Here is a 22,749-nt window from a genome sequence, read left to right on the forward strand (position 1 = left end):
ATAGCATTAGCTAATTAAATGAGCTCTGCAAAAGGTGAACTTGATAGTCAGAACAGAGGGAGTAGGTAACACAGAGAGCAGGGAAGTCAGAAAGAATGGTGTGTTGCATCCACTGCTGCAGAGCTGTTGTGCCAGCTCAGCCAATCATAGAACCACAATTCAGATGCTCAAAGCCAATTGCTTTACAGTTTTTAGGGAATTAAAGTAAAACATTTTTATACAAATCTGAAGGCATGCACTCCACTAATAATCACACAGAATTTTTATAACTTGTCTACATATAAAAAAAATACAAGTGACATCCAGCTGGAAGTAAGTGGTTCTTCACTGGAAAATTATTCCTTAAATGGTCACAGGTACATTTGCCCTGGAGAAATACCAGGTAGCATTCAATGGTTGTTAAGTCATCCCACTAAACAGTTAATTGTTGTGGCTACCTACTGATGCCCAGCAGTCAAGTCTGAGCCAAATGTAAATTAAGTTCAGAGGTGGTACGAGCTGACCTGAACTAACAATTTCAGACAGCGTATAATAGCCATAACTCAAGCCCTGCAGGCCTTTTTTATCTGAGTGAACTTTGCCAAGTAGTTCTATTATATATATAATGTGGAGTGGTTAGTGCTCCATCTATAGCAGATCAAAAAAATGATTAATAAAAATTCATTTTTAATGACATTTATTTTAAACCAAATGAGACTACTTTCGAAAGAGTTCTCTTTTCTGAAGGGGAAAAGATAATGGGAAAAAATCAGACACTTGAAAATTATTTTTAACCAAAAAAACATGAAAAATTGTTCACAAGCAAAAGTCCCTTTTTTCCTGTTTGTGTTTCTGATTTTTAAAAATGCTGCTTTTATTGAAAGCATCCCTGGAAAAGTAATTAATTTTCCAGCTTCTGGTACCTATAAATATCTGATAGTCTGATCTGGACAGAACAAAGGGACGGTGATGGCCACAAGTCTCACAGTCCCTTTTTTTCCAGATTCTGATGGACCCCTAGTGCAATTTACCATAAGTTTAGAAGTTGCTTAGATTTTTCCTTCTAGTTTTCCAGAAGTTGGAGAGTAAAGTGCTACTGCCATGCAAAATTAAAATTGTCTTGTTCTGCCTCTAAGCCTGATACACATGCTTATACATTTTTACTTATCATTAGCTATGATACTTTGAGTAGATTTGACTGAAGTTATAAAGCAGTCACTTGTAAGAATTACTTTACAACTGTAATTCATTGCTCTTAGTTTTGGCTATCTGGGAAGACTTCCAGCAAGTAATAAAGGTTACCATTATTGATTATAGAGTCAAAAATACCCCATATACCTAAGTTTGTCTAACAGTTGTCATAACTGATCCCAGTTATTTCAACAAAGCTAAACTTTTTGCCTCTGATTTGGTCTGCAAGATCTAAACTGACTCAAAATTTCTCTTCCATATGTTAAGTGGGTGTAGTAGAGCTGCATATCATAGAATCATAGAATCATAGAATCATAGAATCATAGAATCATAGAATCATAGAATCATAGGGGTTGGAAGGGACCTCGAAAGATCATCTAGTCCAACCCCCCTGCCAGAGCAGGGTCACCTAGAGTACATCACACAGGAAGGCGTCCAGGCGGGTCTTGAATGTCTCCAGCGAAGGAGACTCCACAACCTCTCTGGGCAGCCTGTTCCAGTGCTCTGTCACTCTTACAGTAAAAAAATTTTTCCTGATATTCATCTTAAACCTCCTATGCTCCAACTTGTATCCATTACTCCTTGTCCTATCACTCGTCTTCACTGAAAAAAGCTTAACTCCATCGTCTTGACACTCACCCTTTACATATTTGTAAACATTGATGAGGTCCCCCCTCAGTCTCCTTTTCTCCAAACTAAAGAGACCCAGCTCCCTCAGCCTTTCCTCATAAGGGAGATGTTCCACTCCCTTAATCATCCTTGTGGCTCTGCGCTGGACTCTTTCAAGCACTTCCCTGTCCTTCTTGAACTGAGGGGCCCAGAACTGGACACAATATTCCAGATGTGGCCTCACCAAGGCAGAATAGAGGGGGAGGAGAACCTCTCTTGACCTACTAACCACACCCTTTCTAATACACCCCAGGATGCCATTGGCCTTCTTAGCCACAAGGGCACACTGCTGACTCATGGTCATCCTCCTGTCTACCATGACCCCCAGGTCCCTTTCACCTACACTGCTCTCCAGCAGGTCAGCCCCCAACCTGTACTGGTGCATGGCGTTTTTCTTCCCCAAATGCAAAACTCTACACTTGCTCTTGTTAAACTTCATCAGGTTTTTCCCCGCCCAAGTCTCCAGCCTGTCTAAGTCTCTCTGAATGGCAGCACAGCCTTCTGGTGTGTCAGCCACTCCTCCCAGCTTGGTGTCATCAGCAAACTTGCTGAGGGTACATTCTGTGCCCTCATCCAGGTCGTTGATGAAGATATTGAACAACACCGGTCCCAGTACCGACCCCTGAGGGACTCCACTAGTCACAGGCCTCCAACTAGATTCTGCCCCATTGACTACAACTCTCTGACTTCTTCCTTTCAACCAGTTCTTGATCCACCTCACTGCCTGATCATCAAACCCATACTTGATCAACTTATCTACAAGGATGCTGTGGGAGACGGTGTCAAATGCTTTACTGAAATCAAGATAGACCACATCTACCGCTCTACCATCATCTATCCACCTAGTAATTTCCTCATAGAAGGCTATGAGGTTAGTCAAACATGACTTACCCTTGGTAAAACCATGTTGACTGCACTTGATGACCCCCATCTCCTTGATATGCCTAGAGATAGTGCCAAGGACAAGTTGTTCCATCACCTTTCCAGGGATGGAGGTGAGGCTGACCGGTCTATAGTTACCCGGGTCCTCCTTCTTGCCCTTCTTGTAGACTGGAGTGACATCCTAGGAACCATCTTCAGATGTAAAGGTATTTTGATAAGTCATCTTAATGTAAACCACTTGAACTCTGCCTGGGAGCTCAGTGTCCTTTCTGCTGAGCCATTTTGGCATTTCTATCTTAGATGTTCCTTCTGGAAAATAAAGGGCTGGGGAGCATGGGTGTGTTGGCTTGAGATATTGAAGATAAAGATAGGGTTATAAGGGCTTTTGAAGAGAAATTAGGAGCTGCACTCAGTTGTTATTTGAACTAAATTCAAGTGTATATTTAGGGAATATTTGGGCAATATACAGTATGGCTGTAAGTTGTTCAACACAAAGTGAAAATTGTGTGTGCTCATGCTACTCTTAAGACTTGAAAACCCAAAGGCTTGCTCAAGGGAAAGCAACTGAAAGGGGTCTGGCAGAAAATCTTTTACATGTTTCAGATGGAGACTACTTTGTGACCTTGAAAAAATCTTATCAAATTCCAGTGCCATGCATTTTTATTTGGAAATTGATGATAGCTCTTCTTTATATGAGAGATGTTTTATGAAATATTTTTATTAATTTGCAGCTAATAGATAATGTGGTGTAGTGACACTTCAGATTTTGAAGGGAAGGATGTTTGAACTTGCCTACTAGGCAGTCTTCATTGAGCAGTTGTTCATTCAGCAGGATATGCTGTTTCATAGTGATACAGCTCCCACACAGCCGTGACAAATTAGTGCGCAGCTGACACCACTGGATGCGATCCAGTACACTAAAGGGCACAGCCTCAGATGCCCTGACCCAAGCGCAGTCCTCTCCCAGCAGCCCTGTCACAGATGTACCTCTGCATTTCCAGAGTGTCTGTCACCTTCAGTGATTTCTTCTAGTCAGCTCCACATCATCTTTAATAACTATCTGCAGACCTCTTGAGTCTTGCCAGGTCTTTTCCTGTTACTCACCGCATGACAAAGATTTAACCAGCCAGCCTTAGGGCTCGGGTCGTTCCAAGAAAACAGCGCTAGTTTCCTTTGTGCACTTGCTCAGCTCCCTCCCTGCAGGGGGAGCGCAGGCCCGAGCGCCTCCTGCCCGGCCAGCCCCGCAGCCGGGACCCCGGGACGGCGCTGCCGGGAGCGGCAGCATCCATGGGGAGAAAGGCTGCAGGCAGGAAGAGCACAGAGGTCTAAGATGTACGTGAAATCACACGCACGGTCTTTCGCACTGACCTGTTTTTACATCCACAGTCTCCCAGACAGTGTGTGGTACCTGTGAAACTGTTTATGTGCAGCTCCAAGTACCAGTCCAAATGACATTCATAATAATGACTGCTAACAAGTTGCACTTGTGCCATCAAGTAAATAATAGGTGTGATTTTCTACTCAGCTTATTGTCAGGGATGTGAGGCACCTTTATCTTTGTTTGCATTCACGAATTAACATATAGATCACTTAAATACTATTAGCCAAGCCAAGCACGTAAGACTTCTTGAACATTTTCACAACTGGAATATTTTGAGCACCCAAACTCAGAGGTTTTTATTAATAAAACCACTGATTGTTTCATACAGGCCCTGTGGGGAGGCAGTCTGATGCCTTTGCACTTCTCCCCAGACAAGCACATTGTCACAGAAAGTCAGATGACCGCATTAATTACAACGGAGGGCAACAGCAGCGCCGTTTCAGTCCGGCAGCGCTGCAGGCTGTGCTTGAGCTACTGTCAGACCCTCACAACCACCAAAACCTGTTGCTTTTGAAGCTGGAGGAAGAAACGCCGTTCCTGCCCTTTCCTGTAGCCCGTTTCCTACCGGTGCCCGCCACCGGGCTGTCCCTCGGGCAGCTGGGCCCTCACCGGCCGGGGCCCCCTCCTGCGCTTTACGGACAGGAGGGAGCTTGGGCTCCTCTTTCCCGGGGCCGTTCCCGGGCCCGTTCCCGGTGCCGGTTGCCCGGGCCGGACGGCTGTTGGCGGGGGACGCTCGCGGCCGGAAGCGGCGGGCTCGAGCGCGGCGCACATCCGGCGCCCGCCCGCCGCTCGCGCGCCTCGCCTGCCCATGGCGGCCTCGGTGGTGAGTCCGGGAGGGCCGGGACGGGCTCTGGGGAAGCCTGAAAGCACCGGCAGGGGCGGCCCGGTCGCCAGGAGCTGCCCCGGGCCCGGGGGGGTGGGAGCAGGGAGGGAAGCGCCTCGGAGCAGGGCTGTGTGTCTGGCGCCTTCCGACGGGCCCCTCAGCCCCGGGTTCTCACGGGCAGCGCTGGTTTCCGAACGGCCGCGGCGGGTTGCTCGGCGGGTTGCTCCCCCGCGGCCGGACCCCCCTTGCCGCCAGCGCCGCAGCGTCTTCCCACAGAGGCCTAAGGCCAGAGAGTGGCTTGTGTGAGGAACCGCCGTGTTCCACGGCGGCCGCGTAGTTTGGCTAACTTCTTGGAATTGTCGTCAGCCTTCAGAGGGTTTTTTGTTGGTTGGTTGAAGTATGGTTTTCCTCTTAAATACTAAGACGAAGGATTCCCAAGTGAGGTGCTGAAACATTGGAACAGGAGCTTGAAGAAACTGAAACCTCCACCCGCAGAGTTGTTTAAAACGTGACTGGAGATAGGGACTCTGACCAGTCAGAGCTAACTTTGAATTTGGATCAAGCTTTGAAGTTGGCTCTGCTTTGAGCAGGGATTTGGACCAGATGATTTCCAGAAGTTTCTGTGACCTAAATTGTTCTCAAAATTTAAAAACATATTCTGGACTACAGTTAGAAAGAACTTGCCTTGGAGTATCAAAACTAATGAGGCTTATTTTCCATTTGACTTACATTACAGGTACCCTAACAGCTCATTCCATTCTTCAGGTGTTTTTCTAATGCTCTCCCTAGCACCTGTTGTGTCTTTTTGGCAGTTAAATGATAATAGGTTTGACTGCTGGTTAGAAAGTGAATGTGTGCAAATGTGTGCTGATTGAGGGGTATCAGCCATCCACTCTTAGTAATGTAACAGGCTGTTATAATCACTGATCCCTTAATAGTAGGTCTAATACTCTTGATCTTCAAGTGCCAAAGAGTTTCTCTTGGCACTTGCTGGAATACAGCATCTCTAAGACTACTTCGCCATATTTGTTTGGAATTGGCCTGTGGGTGCAGACATTGCTGCAGAAGAGAGGAGGGTGAAAAGCAGGCTTGTGTCCTTACAGAGAGAGAGAAAAATAATATTATGGAGTAACATGAGAGTATTTGGTTTTGTGAAGTAAGCAGGGATGATTTGATAGGCTAGTAAGTGTATCTATACGTACTAATCTCAAAACTGTCACCTTGCTAAAAGCTGATACTTCCTGGAAGTACAAAAGGAGCTTGGGATCTATTTCAACATTATTTGACATAATCTTTCAGTGAGGTTACTTGCTGGAGAAATTATGTAGATTACTGGGTTGCATAAAATTGCCTAACTTTAATTATTTGGTATTATTTTTTCTCTCCAGGATTTCAAAACCTATGTGGATCAAGCTTGTAGAGCTGCAGATGAATTTGTCAATATTTATTATGAGACAATGGATAAAAGAAGGAGGGTATGTAGATATTTTTACAATAGTTGGAACTGTCTCATGCATTTTTTCTTGCTTTGCTAACTAGCACTACATTTGAAAGCACCTGAAAGTTGGTTACCATGTATTTTACTGGCCAGGTTGAGACCTCTATTCCTCTCAGACTGCTCCCTAGAGGATTTTGTGTTACTGTGCAGCTGTGTTGTAAAAGGGGCCCTGGTAGAAAGTGCCTTAGACTTCTTCATTACAATAGTTCATTCAGTTCCTGTCCAACTGTGTTTTACAGGTACAGTGTTTGATCAGTACAGGCAGATAAAACTTGCTTTATTTGTCTCTGAAGTCAGGATTTAGCTTATTTTTATTCCAAACTTCTGTTATTAGCAGTTACCACTTCTGTTTCTGGGCATCTTCAGGAGTTCTTGAGGATGAAATGGAGCAGCTCTGTCTGGCTCTGAAGCCTCCATTGATGTGGTATCATGTAGCAGATATTGGTACCAGAAGAGAGCTGTGGAGACTGTTCTTTAGAATTTTATCTGTATTTTAATGTAACTGCTTCTAGATTATGTGAAAATATCAGCAGTTGCATGTTACTTCATAGTCACTTTGCAGATAAGTAGATTATACAGGCATCTGTCAACAGCTGGGAGGAGAGTTAGGCAGTTACTCAACTGTTACAGCTTATGAAACATTTGGAGAGTTCTGGTCTGCTGCTGCAGATAACCGTCCTTTTTAATTTTCACTGTTCTTGGTCTCATTAACTCTCTTTTTCTTTTTACTTGAATTTACACTTTCCTGACATAATCTGTGTTGTGCATATACACACCCAAAAAAACCATCAGCTGTAAGTTATTCTGGAAAGGCAGCACTATGCTTTTGCTAGCAACTAGTTCAATTCTGTCACTAACTTTTTTAAAGGAATCTTGTCAGCATTTACATTTGGAGGCATATGGGTCACTATGCAACTTAAAGCAGATGATGTTTCAGCTAGTTTTCATCCTTGGGCAAGAGCACTAATTGTTGAAAGGAATTTATATTTCAGAAGAGCAATTTGTCTGTGGAAGTAACAGAAGTAGTCAGTAGTAATAAGGTTTCAAAGAATGTTGTTTTGTATGTTGTCCATAGCATGTGTTTACGTGTTTTCCCAAAGTATGTATTTTCAATATCACACAGGCTTTAACAAGACTTTATTTGGACAAAGCAACATTAGTTTGGAATGGCAATGCAGTGTCCGGGCAAGAAGAACTGAATAAATTTTTTGAAATGTTGCCATCTACTGAATTCCAGGTTCATGTGTTGGATTGCCAGCCTGTTCACGGTAAGGTTGTATTACAATTTACTTACAGTCCTTTTATAACTACTGAAAGTGAACTGCAATTACAATAGTGCCTAAAGTTGTTTTTGGAACGAGCTTAGAGAAAATACTGAGGGTTGAAATGGCAAGTTGTGCATAAACAAAGCACAAATCAAGAGATGCAGCAACTCCACACTTCTTTTTTTATGTCTGGGAAAATACTTTGAGGATGTTTTTGTTAAGATCATGTTGAGATGTGATGTATTTTGTGTATTGAAAGTCTGGTTTATCAGGTTATGTTGTCCTTGACAATGTCTAAGGGTCAAGAAACCTCTGCTGTAGCCTCTGATACTGACCTGCAGTATAATGTGGAACAGATAATTAACCTGTATGTACTTTGATTTCTTTACATCTAGAATAGATGTTATTTAGACTTCTGATTAACAATGGCTAAAGAAAGGCTTACATAATTGAGAAGCTAATAAATCACTTCTAATGGATATCTTGGGAGCAGAAGCAGGGAAAAAGCCTGTGGTCAAACATGCTTTCTTTGCTGTGAAAAAAGTATAATCTCTAATAGTGGGGGAAAGTGTATGCAGCTTGTTAAATATAAGCATATATGTGTGTCTCTCAAATGATGAGCTTACTCTAAGCAAAAACTCAAGTGTTTGTTACAGTGCTCTACCGTGAACAGCATGAAATAAAAATACAAAAGCCATTCAAAAGTAGCATTGGGCGAGTGAATACACCATTGTCTGTATAGAAGTGATGCAACACACCTGTATTTTTCATGGATATGTAACCAGTTGTTAGCCTGTAACTAGTATAACCAGACTTGAATGAAACATCTATGTACATTTCCTACTTTTTTACTTGTTAGTCTTTGTTTGAGTTGTTTTCTTTATACTTTTTCTCCTTGTGGAGAGCAAGCTACTCAAGGCCAGACGACAGTCCTCGTGGTGACAAGTGGGACAGTAAAATTTGACGGTGACAAGCAGCGCTACTTCAATCAGAACTTCTTGCTGACAGCACAAGCCACACCGACCAACACAGTGTGGAAGATCGCCAGTGACTGTTTCCGTTTTCAGGACTGGGCCAGTTAGTGGGGCCTGGCTGCAGGAAGTGACCTCTCCTCCCACACGTTGCAGCTGGCGGTGCAGGCGGCCGTTCTCCACGCCTGGGACATGCTCGCTCTTCGTGTTGCCTCTGTCCTCTGGAAGGTCCATGGATGTTTCAGCGTTGTGACCATAGGTTTAGTAGTAAACAAATTTAAAATGTGAGAGGTTGCTTGTGTTAGTTGAACTTAAAAAAAAATGCTGACGGCAGTGAGGTGTGGTGGAATCATTCCTGAAATGCCTTACATGCAGCTATGCTGCCACTTCCAGACTCCTTGTTTGTAATGATGAATGCTGAAACTCTCTAGTTGAACACAAAATCCTCTTAATGTACAATGCTGACCAAATTGCTTCAACTTTGAAAAGATCTGATTTTACAGTAGCATCTTCTTCCATCTTTTGAAGAAGGTGTTTGTGGCATGTAGATAGAATTCTCAAAGCTTCCTAGTCTTGATTATGAGAGGCTAGGAAGGATTGGCTGATTTCTACCGTTTGTGAAAGTAGCAAATACAGCGCTGGAGCTAATGTTGGCTTCCCTGATACAAAAGGACTAAATCATCTCATCAGCTAGCCTTTTGGCTTGAGCTTCTCAGGCTTTGTTTGTAATTCACTTACACTGATTGGTGTGTAGGGCATGCTGAATGATTCCAAGCCCCCATGCCAACAACTCTGTCACGTGCATGTGAAGGACTTCAAACTGATTATTTTTCTTTTGAAGTCTGGCAGTGTAGGAAGTAGGTCAGTTACATCATTTGTTTCCTTTAATTGTTATTTCTGTTGCTATGAAGTTTGGGCTATTTTTCTCATATTCAGTCTGCAAGTTTTGAATCCCTGCTGTCTTTACAGGAAATACTAGTAGCACTGAAAGTGTGTATTACTGTGAAGCCTTCAATTTTTCTTCTCAGTACTGTTATTCTAAACAGGTGCTTTGATTATTTCCGTCTTAGAAGAGTAGCTTTGAACACAAATGCTTCTTCCTCTCATGCAGATTTTTACTGTAGTTTTCATGTTATTTTTAATTATTAACTTTAATTATTGATTCTGGGACTTTTTAGTGTCTTGCTTTAAATTTGCGGTTTAAAACTTTCAACTGCTTTAAAACAGTTTTCAAGGCTGCAGGTTAAGACTCCATCTTAACGTGGGAACTTAAGAATATATCTTATCTGCAGGTGTGTTTCAAACTGGTATGTTTCTATTTTAAGCTGAGTGAAAAAAAAAAAGTTAGCTATATACATGAGTACACTTGCTTGTAATTGAAAATACATGGGGGGAGCATGTAACTCTGATTTAATACATGTTGCAATGACAGCAGCAACCTAAATACAAAAGCAGTTACAACTACAGCTCACTTGCTGTTATGATTTAAATTGGAAAAACTAGGAAGACGAGCATTATCTAAATTGTGTAACACATCTGTAGCTTGTGATGTAATCCCACAAATAATGGGATGTTTAGATGAAATGGGTGGGTTTAATTCCTTTTAAGGCACTCTAGTCTTTACATCAGTAAGTTACAATTAGTAACCTGACCTGATTCAGAAGCTGTTTATGTTCCGAACTACTGTGTAACTATTTTTCAGCCTGAACAATATGAATTCCTTCTAAACGATGCAAGAAGTCCATAATTTTTGAAAACTGTAAATACTGTAAATACATTGTTATATCTGTATGTAGTGAAGAAAGGATCACTATTTAATTACTGTTTGTTCTTAACAGAATATGTGAGGTTCATATATATTTGTATTTCTTCTACAAGTTTGAAAAGAAAACTTTAATCCTACGTTTGCTGGTTACTGATAAAGAATTGTTAAACTGTGACACTGACATGGTGTGCTTTTCTGTTTTTTTTATTCGCTGTTGATTACAAGTAGTGTTACAGATCTGCTTTGCATAAACAAAACATGGTTTTGACTTTTGAAATGTAGTGATGGGTCAACTGTAGTGTTTGCTTGTTAAACTTTGAAGGCAGTCACCAGAACACACACTCATATCTGTACTTGATAAGCCTGTCCTGGGAATAAACACTTATTGGATATTTCTATTCCAGTTTTAATTTGTGTAGTAGTTTTTAAGCTTTTTCTAGACAGACTGGGAGATTTAGAATATGTAAGGCAATGTTTCAATGAAAAGTTATTCTCAATTCTTTTTTATGCTATTCAAATGCTGGCTGCTTTTAAATCTGACTCCCATAATTAATATTTTAAAAAAACAACCAAACAAAAAAAGCCACTACTACCTGGAACGTTACTTAGGAAACTTACTAACTGGCCTAGCTGAACAAACCCAGTTTAAACTCTTAAGAAAGATGTATCGTTGGAATTGGACTTGACAGGCATATAGGGGTTCTTGGAGGGAAATCTTTTAGAAAATAATTGGTTTGGTCTAGGGAGACGTGCCCATTATGTGCTCCCTGTTTCCATTGTCTTTGATAAGGATCACTTGGGATGATTCAGTTCTCCCATGAGTAGCTGTTGCTCTTTATAACTGAAAATGCTGTTTTCCAAAATATTTTTATGGAACATACTAAGTGATAATTTAGCTATTAGATTAAATTAGTGATTTTTCAACTGAGTAATTAATGGCATAAACACAAACATCTCTTCCATACTAGCTGGAGGAGTTGGGGATGCTGCAGCTCTGTGCTGCTTGTTAAAAACTCGTGTGCTAAAGTTCTAGCAGAAAAGAACATACATCCATTCAGTACAAAGCCATGTGGCTGTTCCTTGTTGCTGACTCTGCTGAAATATCCGAAATTTACAATGGGCATCTATAAAGTAAACATGTTTATGCTCCAAACTGCAAACAGGAGTTAATACTACCTTTTTTTTTTTTTTTTGGCCATTTGATACCACATTACTTATGTACAACCCAGTCACTGAAACAAAGCCACCTGAAGAGCTAAGCACTTCCACATACTAAGTTGTGGCTAGAGAAGACTTGCTAGATCTTTTTAGTATATATTTCCTGTATTGTCACTATTTTTTATGTTGCTTTGTTTTTTTGTCATACTACAGTTAAATTGACTTAAGATGCTTGTGCTGTTTCTTGGAATGGAGAAAAGTTATTTGTTCTGATGGTTTTGATATACATACACTTCCTTATCCTGATTGGAGAGAAGCACGTGACCAAGAAATGCTGTTTGTCAGTAAAGTAACTTTTCACACTTGAATATATTTTATAAGTTTTTTAAATTGTTTAAGACCTCTTGTAAGATGAATTTAAAAGAAAAAAAAAGGGGCAAACCAAAAACCTACCTGGTGTTCCGCTTTTTTATTATCAGAAGTTTTCATAGTTTGTTCTTATGGTATTAAAACTGCAATAAATAATTTGTGGCTTCCTTTTCTTTACTACTTGTCTTCTAGGTGTGAATTGCGTGTTCTGATTGTTGCAGCATGGTGCTGGGACACTGCAGAACAGGCTGCCTGTGAGCTCTGTCACTGCCACAGTAAAAAAAAAAAAAGTCTGGAACAATAACCCTATAGCAAATGGCTCACAAAGAGCACTTTCAAGCATTAAACAACGTTGAAGTCGCTAGAGTAACAATCTCAGATTGATGTTTCCCTCTGAAATGTACTGAATTTAAACTGCTGTCCAACAAATACCTGGGTGAAGTCAAAACAAAACTTGTGTCAGATCCATGGATTGTAAATATTTTAACTGAGAACATGCTGTGCCTCCTCTGTTTCTTCGCTAAGAAGAAATTAAGCCCTCAAATAAGGAACGGTTAATGTAATTGATGATTTATTCACTTTATTTTTCTGTTTGAAACATCAAATTACTAATGAACACAGTGTAGATAGCAGCTGTTAGTTGCTGGCAGTGAAAAGATGAGGATGCTAATGCAAGGTCAGTGTTTGCATGGAAAAATTGTTTTAGAAATGTGTTTGAGAAACAATTACTGCCAAATATTGTAAGGCTCTCTATGTGTTTGAAGGTGTAGATTTCAGTGGCTAATTTTTGTCTTCTTACAGTCTAATTCAGTTCAGTCCCAGTGGGTTTGCAGTTTCATTTTTTTTAAGGTTTCCAACCATTACACAATGTATTTGACTTATTAACAAAAATAATGTTGCTGCATTTATCAAGGTCTCTGTACACCACAATATGAGTTCTTAGGTGTTCAGTACTTCAGTGTGTGTATTCATGCCAACAGAGTAAGAATGAACTCGATGTGAACTTACATTACCAGCTCTGCAGTGTGACCTTCTGTCAGTTACAGCATGTTCCTGGGTTCTGAGCATTTAAAGTATATTTTTCTTCAGAATTCAACACATCCATGATGAATCCTAAGGCTCATCTGGATGAAACGATTCACAGGGTTATTGTGAGTTCTTACTTGTAGCTGAATTGATTTAAGAAGCTTGAATTCCTCATGGACTGAAGTTTGCTACTTTGTAGGGCTTAATTGTGTTACATTTCTCCCAGTCCTGGGCTACTGCTGCTTGGTAGGGCAGTCTAAAGTGGTTTCATCGGATTCCTGTTTCCTTCTGAACTCTATGGGTGTAGATTTCATTGGAGAGTCTTCAAGAAACTGAGGGCTTGATTCACATGGAAAGCTCACTTGTCAGTCTAATAGAACTCCAACTCCCCTCTTTAACTATCCCATGCTACACTTCCCTCTTCAGTTTGTGATTTAACAGAATTTAAAACAGTATGTGAACTACAGCAAAAAATGGTACTGTATGTTTATGAGGAAAAAACTATAAAAAGAACAATGCACTGAAAAATATTTTGTATCTTTAGAATTATAGGTTCTACATTACCTTGACAGTTTATGGTTCTAAATGAAATTACCATTTGTGTAGTGGTCTTCCACTGGTTTTTATTCCCTGATGATTGGTCAGATGTGAGACAGGTATAGGGAATAAAAACAATCTTTATTTTCTTGCAGACTTACTGCACCAAAAATTACAGTGAGATGTAAACATAGGCAATAATAAACTGGCACTGTCTTCAGAACATGACATAGATCATTCTGAGATTTGTGACCTCATGTAGGCAGGAAGACAAATTAGATAAGTCTTTCTGTCCTGAATCTGGGAATCTTTCCCCTTACCTTTGCACTCCATGCTTTCTGTAAGCCAGGAGGTATGCATGCATACTTTGAAGCCTACATTCATACAATTACAGAATAATTTGGGTTGGAAGGGACCTTTAAAGTTAATTTAGTCCAACCCTCCTGCAGTGAGCAGGGAGATCTTAGACTGGATCAGGTTGCTTAGAGCCCTGTCCAACCTGACCTTGAACGTTTCCAAGGATGGAAGGCCACTAGACTGGCCAGGTGGGACTTGCCCTTGGTGAAGTCATGCTGGATGTCTCGAGTCACCTCCATGTGCCTTAGCATAGCTTTTGGAGGATCTGTTCCATGATCTTCCTAGGCACAGAGGTGAGTCTGACCAGTCGGTAGTTACCAGGCTCCTCCTTTCTGCCTTTTCTAAAAATGGGTGCAATGTTTCCCTTTTTCCAGTCACCAGGGACTTCACCTGACTGCCATGACTTCTCAGATATCATGGAAAATGGCACAGCAACTACATCAGCCAGTTTGCCAGTCATGTTCATTAGAGGAGTATGCTTGCTTTGACCTGCCGTTTCTGGCTGTCATACCTGTAGAAGCTCTTACTATTCTTTGTGTCCCTTGCCAAATTCAGCTCCTGCTGTGCCTTGGCCTTGCTATCCCCATCCCTACACAACTGGGCAGCATCCCTGTACAGAATTCTGAAAAATTATCTACTAGAGACACCATGACTATTAGAAATGTGTAACGTGAATAAACACATCTAAATAGCCAGCTGCATTGGTATATTTAAGTATTTGTAGATGTATTTAAGCCTATCTGTATATATGGTGTATTTTTTATTTTTAAGCTATATGATGTGTATCTTGTTCCAGTATAAGCTACAATTAATGCACAATGGTGTTATTTAAATATCTGGTTGAACTGTAACTATAAGAATAGATGGACTGATGTAAATCACAAATTACTACAGTTCACCAAGACCTTGTGATTCTTTCAGGTATTGAAAGGTACAGATAGAACAGCAGATAATTAGAGTTACATGTTTTGTTACTTTCTTGGCAGGAAATCTTGTGCTTTCTTTATTTGTGAACTCTGTGATGAAGGGTAAACATTTTCACAAGGGCAGCCCTTTTTTTTGTAGGTAGGACCCAAATACAGTGTGTTGCACATACTTTGCATTTGGGTTGGGGGAAGAAAAATGGATTATGAAGATGTGTAATCAGTGGTATTTGTAGGACACTGACTCGGAGGGACTGCCACAACCATCTTTCAGATTTGTCTCTAGGATGAAGCAGTTAATAACCAGCTGGTATTAAATAAAATGTGTTAGGCACCCATTGTAGTGTCCACTGCATTGACACTTTAATGTGTGCCCCTCTCTCCTACTCAAAACTATCAGTCCTTCCCCTGTTCTTGTCTCATCTACCAGAGTTCACCTGTAGCAGTTAACACTCTAGTTCCCAAATACTTTCTAAACTATTCATCTGGTAATGCCTCTTAGAGGCCAGAGTCCTGCTAATGGGCAGCAGTCAGGCAGAAAAAGATAAATTCATCATTGAGACAGGTTAAATAGTTTTGGGTATGCATAATGATTCCCTCTTTCCTATAGGGGGAGACTTTGGTTGTGGTCATCTTAATTCTGATTGTACTAAAGGAAATGCTCACAGAAAGTCTTGAAGTGGGGCTGATACAGTGCTACAGTTATCCCAGTGTGAAAGTTCATTAGACAGCTTCTGCAGCTTAAAATATACAGATATATGTGTGTGTATTGCATATGGCTCTTCAAAAAGTCCAGGTTGAAGTTAGTACTTGCATTTTCCAGAGGTACTGTCTGAATCCTTGTAGGTAGAAGTAGCTGACTAGACCTTTTATTGTTGTCTAACTACTTGATAGGGGATTTTAAGAATCTTGGCAGTTTGTTAGTTTTTCTACCATCCTTTTTCCCCACATGATGCTGGCTACTGCATTTTCTTTGCTGAGCTAAAGATTTCACACACCTCTACTGATACAGTGCTGGCATAAAGTACTATTGCATATACTCCCATTTAAATAGTTTTTGGAGCTTGAATTTTTTCCCCACCCCATACTTTTCCATTATTAAAATGTCCAGGTATTCACAAAATACTGTTTGATATCTAGTAGTACCTTGTAATTTGATCTGTGGATGTTGCAGTAGTTTTCTACAGTGATAAAGTTGTCTTGATAACTACCAGTCCTCTCAAGGATTTTTGTTGTGTTTTTTTTTTTTAAAAAAACCTAATCACTTCAGGTATCCAGTTTACAAAGATTCCCCATAAAGTTATAGCAGGGAGAGCAAGATGCAATAATTGCAAATATATGAAGAACTTGAGACCATTTTGCTATTGGAAAGAATATGCATGAGTGCTGTAAAATCTAAGTCTATAACATAAAAATCCCTCATTTGGGGTTACTGTCAAAGCTGCTTTTTTCTGCAGTATGGTTTGGATAAAATCAAAATAGGAGTTTGGTTTGTGTAGTGCAGCATTCCTAGTGAAGGTATTTGTTTGTTGGAATTGTTCATTAGTCCTTACCTGGAAAAAACCTCACCCCAAATCCAAACCAAGAACTGATGATACACTCTTAGCACGGCTAGAACATCTGAACTAAGGTTTGCCTGCCTAGGTATTTTTGCAACAAGCATATCCTGAATGTTGTTTTAATCTTAGGGTTTAACTTGTGCAAAGATACTCTTGGAATTACACAGCTGTGTAACGTTACTGTTCCAAATGTAACTGTGAATCGGCAAAGCCACAGTCCAAGGAGCGCCCCCGGTGCCTTCCTCATGGCAACAGCTTCAGGTTCTGAGCTCTTTTGTTTTGATAAATACTTCCACGTAAGCCACAACAATTTGCTTTAACAGAATTTGACCCGACCCTTCCCATCCACTGTACCTAGCAAAACTATCAATGCTCTCAGGTGATAGAAAGGTGCATAATACAATAGCGGAGCTGCTTTTAATTACGTTAAACTCTGCCTGCAGCAATTGCGGTGAGGTAACAAGGTGGAATACAAACCGATTTTAAAGCAGAAGATACTAAACTAAGAACCGAAAATGACTGATGATAGAGGTTTCTGTACGTACGTAATGCCAGGTGTTTATTGTAGAAAGCAATACAAATCAATCCAGAGAGTTAAAGAACAGTCGTTGCTGCAGACAAGGCTTGAGCGCTGTACGAGCTGATGCACAGAACCATCTCTTCCCTGTCCCTGCTCGCTGAAGCAGCCCCCGCCGTGGCAGCAGCCGCCCCCGCTGCCCATCGTCCGCCGTGCGGGGCCCGGAGAGAGCTGAGCTGCTCTGGGGGGGCGGCAGCAGCCGGGACACCCTCCAGACCCGCTCACATCGGCCGCTGGCCCTCGGCGGAGCCGCCCTCCTCGGCCGCTTGTCCCGGGCCACCGCGGCCCCAGTCCCGCTCGATGTAGAGGTGGTAGGGATCGTGCTTGGACTCCAGCTTCCGCGAGCGGGTGTAGGCCAGGATGAGCCCCCCGGCCAGGCAGCCGTAGAAGATCATGATCAGCAGGATGTACAGCGAGGCGTCAGCCCCGGGCCCCGACGCGGCCCCGGCCGCGCTGGCGTTGCCGTGTCGGCGCAGCTCCCGCAGCAGCGCGCTGAGCAGCGCGGGCAGCCGCCCCGCAGCGCTGCAGTTCATGGCCCGGCCCCGCTGCCCGCCCCCTGCCCGGGGGGAGACGCTGGCGAACGGGCTTTGCGCTTCAGGTCTCAGTGGGAGCCGGAGCGAAGCTTTGGGCGCTGATGAGACAACCCAGCTGTTACTTGTGGTGGAGAGGTTTGTTATCATGTCTGGAGTTTGGATGAAATGCAAGAAATCCAAACTGCCAGCCACACCCTCGTTGCACGGTGTTTCAAGGCTGTGCCTCCCCCTTACCGGCGTAGCGCTGTATGGAATCCAGCCTGCCCCTTCCCGGGCAGAGGAAGGAGCCTGGTGCTTGAAAGGCTAATTCTACTTCATCGCTGTGCTAAATTTCATTCAAATGCGCACTGCCACGCTAGAGGAGATAAAATAATCTAATTGTGTTTGAAAGGTGCAGCTGGAAAAAAGCAGTGATGTAGAAAACAGCTGAGCACCCCACATGTCTGTAAGCAGGTCCTGTGCAGGTGATACTGCTGATCCCTGCTTGGGACCAGCTGGGCTCCCTGTCCCTCGGGGAGGGAACAGAGAACTGAGGAAAAAATCTCAGTAAGATCCCTTTACGGGCTTCCTGAATTACAGAAGCATCATCTTTCAGAAAAGTAAAATCTTGGGAAAATGCATGTCCACCAAAATAAAACCAGGCAGGAGCTGCTTCTAGTCACTTGAACTTTGGCCCAGTTACCAGTCCTGCTGCAGGGTTCTTTGTGGCAGAACCCATGGGCATCTGAACCCTGCCCTCTGAGGGAGCCTGGCAGGGCTGTGTGGGACAAGAGCCACCACCCAGCACCATCCTGACACAACTACAGCAGAGCAATGCAGAAGGCCCCGAGCAGGCTCACAGAGCAGGTTTGCTGTGGAGTGGTGTGAGAGAAAAACAACAACGTGTTGCAAGGAAGGGTGGTGGGGCACAGGAGCTTGAGCAGCAGTAGCTGTGATGGTCAGGTGCCTAGAGGCTGAATTAATTGGCAGTTGTCTGAAGAGGATCGGGTCCTTAAGCAGAAGGCTTGAAGAGGACTGGATGTTAGCAGGCCGATTTCTAGTCTGCTCCTGGAATGTCTCTGCTGGGGGACTGAAGCTGCAGCAGACAGGCAAGTTAACAATTACTAATTTTTTTTCTCCCTAAGGCTCTGTGCTTATTGTTATGGGTTTTTTTTTAAATCCTTTGAGTGCTCTGAGAGCCTCACATTTTCACTGCTCCCAGGTTGTTTATCTGGTAACTTTTAAATTCGGTTGTCATCATGCTTGTAGGTGAGCGTGACAGTTCTCTATGTTACAGATTCATGATCTCTCAAGTATTTAGAGTAATTTGTATGTTGTGTAGTTTCTTTGTCTGTTTCCAGGATGTGGCTAGGGCTGATTGTTGTGTTCTGTCCCATTTTCCTCTCGGTGCTTTTGGGGAAAAGGATGTATTTTAACAGCAGATGAGGGTGCGTGCCTATCTGGAAGGGCACATTTGTGTGGTAATGACTCGGGCTTTTCACAAAAGTGCAGTTCTGCTGGGTTAGGGTTTGAAAGAATAGCAGCTGGTTTTCCATAATGCTTCTCTTTTAGTCTTTAAGGTGCTCCAGAAGAAATACTAGTAAAATGGGATGTTTCTGCAATCTGCAACATTATATATTCTCTTTTTTTTTTTTTTCCTCCTTAGAGTTGCAATTCACTATTTTTTGCTTCTCTATCAGTAAAATAAAACTGAGAAACCACAGTACTAGGGGAATTTATAAACTATAGGAGGGTATGAGTTAGAGAGTGCTGCCTAGTCAGTAAGTCATGTTTCTGTTGAGCATGTGGGTGTTCTTTTTTGTTTTTCTCAGATGTGTTCTTTAATCACATCTCTTTTAAACATATGTTTAAGATATGTTGCAGGCATCTTGCTTTTTCATTATTTACAGGTGACCTATTGAAAGCACATTGGTGGCTAAACATAGCAGCAAAATAGGAAATACAATAGATCAAAGCTTTTCCTGCAGTTGGAAGGGGTGAATGTCCCATTTAGAACCTCAAGAGAACCAAAAACCAGTTTGATGGATTTTTTCTTCACACAGTGCCAGATTTTAATTTGCTTTTCTACAGTATGTTTTTTGTTGGTGTGAACAATTTTCTTGGCATCTTTCCTCTGAAAGTAAGGACTCTGCTTGTAGTAAACTATTATAGTGGGCTGTATGTAGGTTAAAACTGAGTTAGACTGACTTACTAGAAATTCAGTTTGGGTTGTAGTGTAGCATTTGTTTGCAGAACTTCTTAAGAAGTCACTGTCCCCACCTGTGCATTTCTACCCATCACAGCAATGTCATTATTGTGCTACTGCAAGTTTTCAGAGCAGAGATCCAGGTTTAAAAATAACCGGAAAAAGAAGTCACAAGGTGAGAGTTAGACTGTTATGTAAAGGGCAAATACATTCTAGAATGAAGTTACAGGCTTTGGGAGGTAATTACCCTAAGTTGTATAGAGCAGGTATCGTACTTTGAACATGGGGACAGAGTGGCCTTAGTTAAATGACCCTGATTAAATTTTGTGAAACGAGGCTGATTAGGAGACGTTGGGTTTGCTTAGACCTGAAAGACAAAAAGTTAAAAATTAGGGTAGGCAGCCATAGAGAACAGTGATCCATTCTTCATGTTCTCTCCCTAGGTGAGCACCATAAGTAATAAGCTGATCTATATCCAACAGGAAAGGCTTGGGTTAGATACTGCATTGTTTAAAACAAATAAAAACCCCAGCAACCTCTCCAGGGCTGGGGCTTTTAAGTGCTGGAACAGTATCTGGACTTGGCACTTGATGTTGTGGTTGGGCTAGTCTTATTCTTAAACAGGCTCAAGAGAAGCCTGTTAGTAGTAGTCCAACACTGTTTGAAATCAAGAAGTGCTAAATTACTTCCTCTGCTTCTTACTTATCTTTTAAAAAAGTAAAGCTTATGTGAGGGTGGTGAGACATTGGTCCAGGTTGCACAGAGAAGCTGTGGATGCCCCTTCCCTAGAAGTGTTCAAGGCCAGCTTGGATGGGGTTTGGATCAACCTGTTCTTAATGGGGGGTGTCCCTGCCCATGGAGGGGGGTTGGAACTAGATGGTCTTTAAGGTCCTTTCAAATCTATTCTATCATATGATGCCTTTTTGCTTGAATGATGAGATAATGTCCTAGAATGACAGGTATTCATGCTCAGGGTATGAATTTTCAGAAATAATGGGGATAGTGTAGATGTGGTGGTCCCAATTCTGTAATAGAAGACAGGGGAGGTAAATTGAGAAGTAAGCATGTGGAACATAGAGGCTTTGTGTGTCTGATAATGTTCATCATTAACCAGTTTATTGGTGCTTCAAAATAGGAGACCAAGTGACAAATGCAACAGGTTTTGGTTTGTTGTTTTTTCTTTAAAAGTGTAGGTAGGACTTTGAGGATCATACACTGTGCCTAGAGCTCTGTTGGTTGAATTTGATTAGCATTGGTCTAATGTCAAGACTTACTTCCAATTGAAGGTAGTTTTGGACAAATTACCTCTTAAAATCAGCTTTGTTAAAACTTGTTAATATGAAAGGGATCTGATTTTCTTCAAACATGGCTCTCCTCAGTAAAGGTGTAGCAAGATTCTAGGTACTGCAGTTCCTTGTAGCAACGCAGTAGTGCAACTGACACCTCATTTCTGTCAGAGCTCATTCACATTAATTTATGGGAAAATAATAAGCCAACAGCAAATTTGTATTTAGTATAGTCAGCCCTGTTCCTCCATGGCTGATGTAATACATTGTGTTTAAAAAGCAATCGACCTACTTTCCAGCAGTACCAAGTTAACTGGAAGCGTGTTTTGTTTATTCATCCAGGTAATCTCACACTACTGTAGAATATCTGAGTTTACCTTATGTGCATTATTCAGAATTCCATGTAAGCAGTGACTGCAAACTTTACTGACTGTATTTTGTTGATTGTCTTTGTAGCATTTTATGCAGAAGAAGCACAAGATTTGTTATTTTTCAGCTTATAATGTTTAAATTTTATCCTTCAAAAGGGAAATTGATTTACTCTCATGTAAATAGTTCTCATCTGTTAGGCTCAGTAAAAAAAAAAAAAAGCCACACCAAAACCAAATACATAATGAGAATTTATTTCTTGTGTTGTATGTAATTGCAGAACATCACTAATTTATCATTAGAATACAATATAGTTGTTAGAAATTATTATTCTGGGATGTGGTAGATTTGGGCTTTTTTTTTTTTTACCTAACTGAAAATCAGTGACCCGTGTTCTCAACTCATGTCCTCTTTGTTTGCCATAAAGTGTTTGGTGGGAACTGCAGTTCAACCTACTGGCTTATCCAGCAGGCAGCTCTCTACATTGTGTTATGCTCAAAGGTCTCTGATGTTCTATCAAGCACTAAAATTGCTCGGGGTTGGTTAACCATCACCTCACCTACTCTTAAGGGAATAACTACTTTTTCTATATATACTTTTTTTTCTCTTTTGCAAGTCATTTGATGACATCTTACTGTTTACATGCAGCATTACCATGACATTATGTACAGGAACCAGGTCTCCTCTTCTATCCCTTATTCAAGGTTCTGTGTCAAAGCGGTGCCTGAAGGGTGTTTGTTTAACCTTCATTGACTCTGAGGCTTTAAAGATTTTTGGTGGCGGAGATCTTGAGTGACTAGTTCAGTATTTAATAAGGAATTGTTTTTAAGTTCCATGTTTCTTTTAAAAATATCTGATCATAAATATAACTGTAAACTTCTGCTCTGTTCCTTCTCTTGCACTAGTGACAGCTCTTCTGTGCCTGTTACAGTAATGTTGTATGTAGTTTAAGGTGCCAACTAAACTCAATTATAATCTTCACAGATCAAGCTTGCCAGCCCCACTCTTGTTAAAGCTATAATGTCTTTCTCTAGATACCTTATCTTTTTTTGAGGTAGAGGGCTGAAATAGAATCTTTTATTAGGCATGCCTAAACTGCATTTTTTTTTTCTCTCTCTTTGCACTTGTTTCTTAGACTTAGGAGGTTAGATTCTCAACCTACTTTCTGAATAATTTGAAGCTACTTTGAGCACTGCTCCGTCACACTTCAGTCCAGTATTGTATGTCCTTTCAGTCAAGCACAGGATATCATCTGTAACTATCACATAACGGTTGTGAAGCCATGTGCTATCACTTCAGCTGCATCCTACTTCCTAATTTTTAACAGCAAGAATGACATTCTTGCTCATCCCAGTTCTCTACAAGCTGTCACAAAAAAGACTTAGCATTCATTAAAAATACAAATAAAGTTCTTACCAAACTGCAAGTATTTTATTTGCAAATAAT

At 41.4% G+C, this 22,749-nt stretch overlaps 2 protein-coding genes across 11 annotated transcripts in view; one reads left to right on the forward strand and one right to left on the reverse strand.

Annotated features, from left to right (window-relative positions):
- NXT2 (nuclear transport factor 2 like export factor 2) overlaps window positions 1-12,128 on the forward strand; it is a 60,702-nt gene extending 48,574 nt beyond the window's left edge. For 9 of the 10 annotated variants that reach the window (XM_051630362.1, XM_051630358.1, XM_051630366.1 and 6 more), the window contains 3 exons: window positions 6,314-6,400; window positions 7,547-7,691; window positions 8,592-12,128. In XM_051630362.1, coding sequence (XP_051486322.1) covers window positions 6,314-6,400; window positions 7,547-7,691; window positions 8,592-8,770 — 411 coding nt within the window. In that variant the 3' untranslated portion in view covers window positions 8,771-12,128. Of the gene's footprint in view, window positions 1-4,865; window positions 4,926-6,313; window positions 6,401-7,546; window positions 7,692-8,591 lie in introns of those variants that run through there. The other variant, XM_051630363.1, reaches the window with a different exon arrangement.
- Window positions 12,129-16,906: 4,778 nt separating this feature from the next.
- KCNE5 (potassium voltage-gated channel subfamily E regulatory subunit 5) lies at window positions 16,907-17,639 on the reverse strand. Its single transcript, XM_051630368.1, has one exon. It carries the CDS (start codon window positions 17,608-17,610, stop codon window positions 17,152-17,154), a length of 459 nt encoding a protein of 152 aa, XP_051486328.1. The 5' UTR covers window positions 17,611-17,639; the 3' UTR covers window positions 16,907-17,151.
- Window positions 17,640-22,749: the final 5,110 nt, after the last annotated feature.

Source organism: Apus apus, chromosome 12 (genome assembly GCF_020740795.1).
Source record: "Apus apus isolate bApuApu2 chromosome 12, bApuApu2.pri.cur, whole genome shotgun sequence".
Taxonomy (NCBI): domain Eukaryota; kingdom Metazoa; phylum Chordata; class Aves; order Apodiformes; family Apodidae; genus Apus; species Apus apus.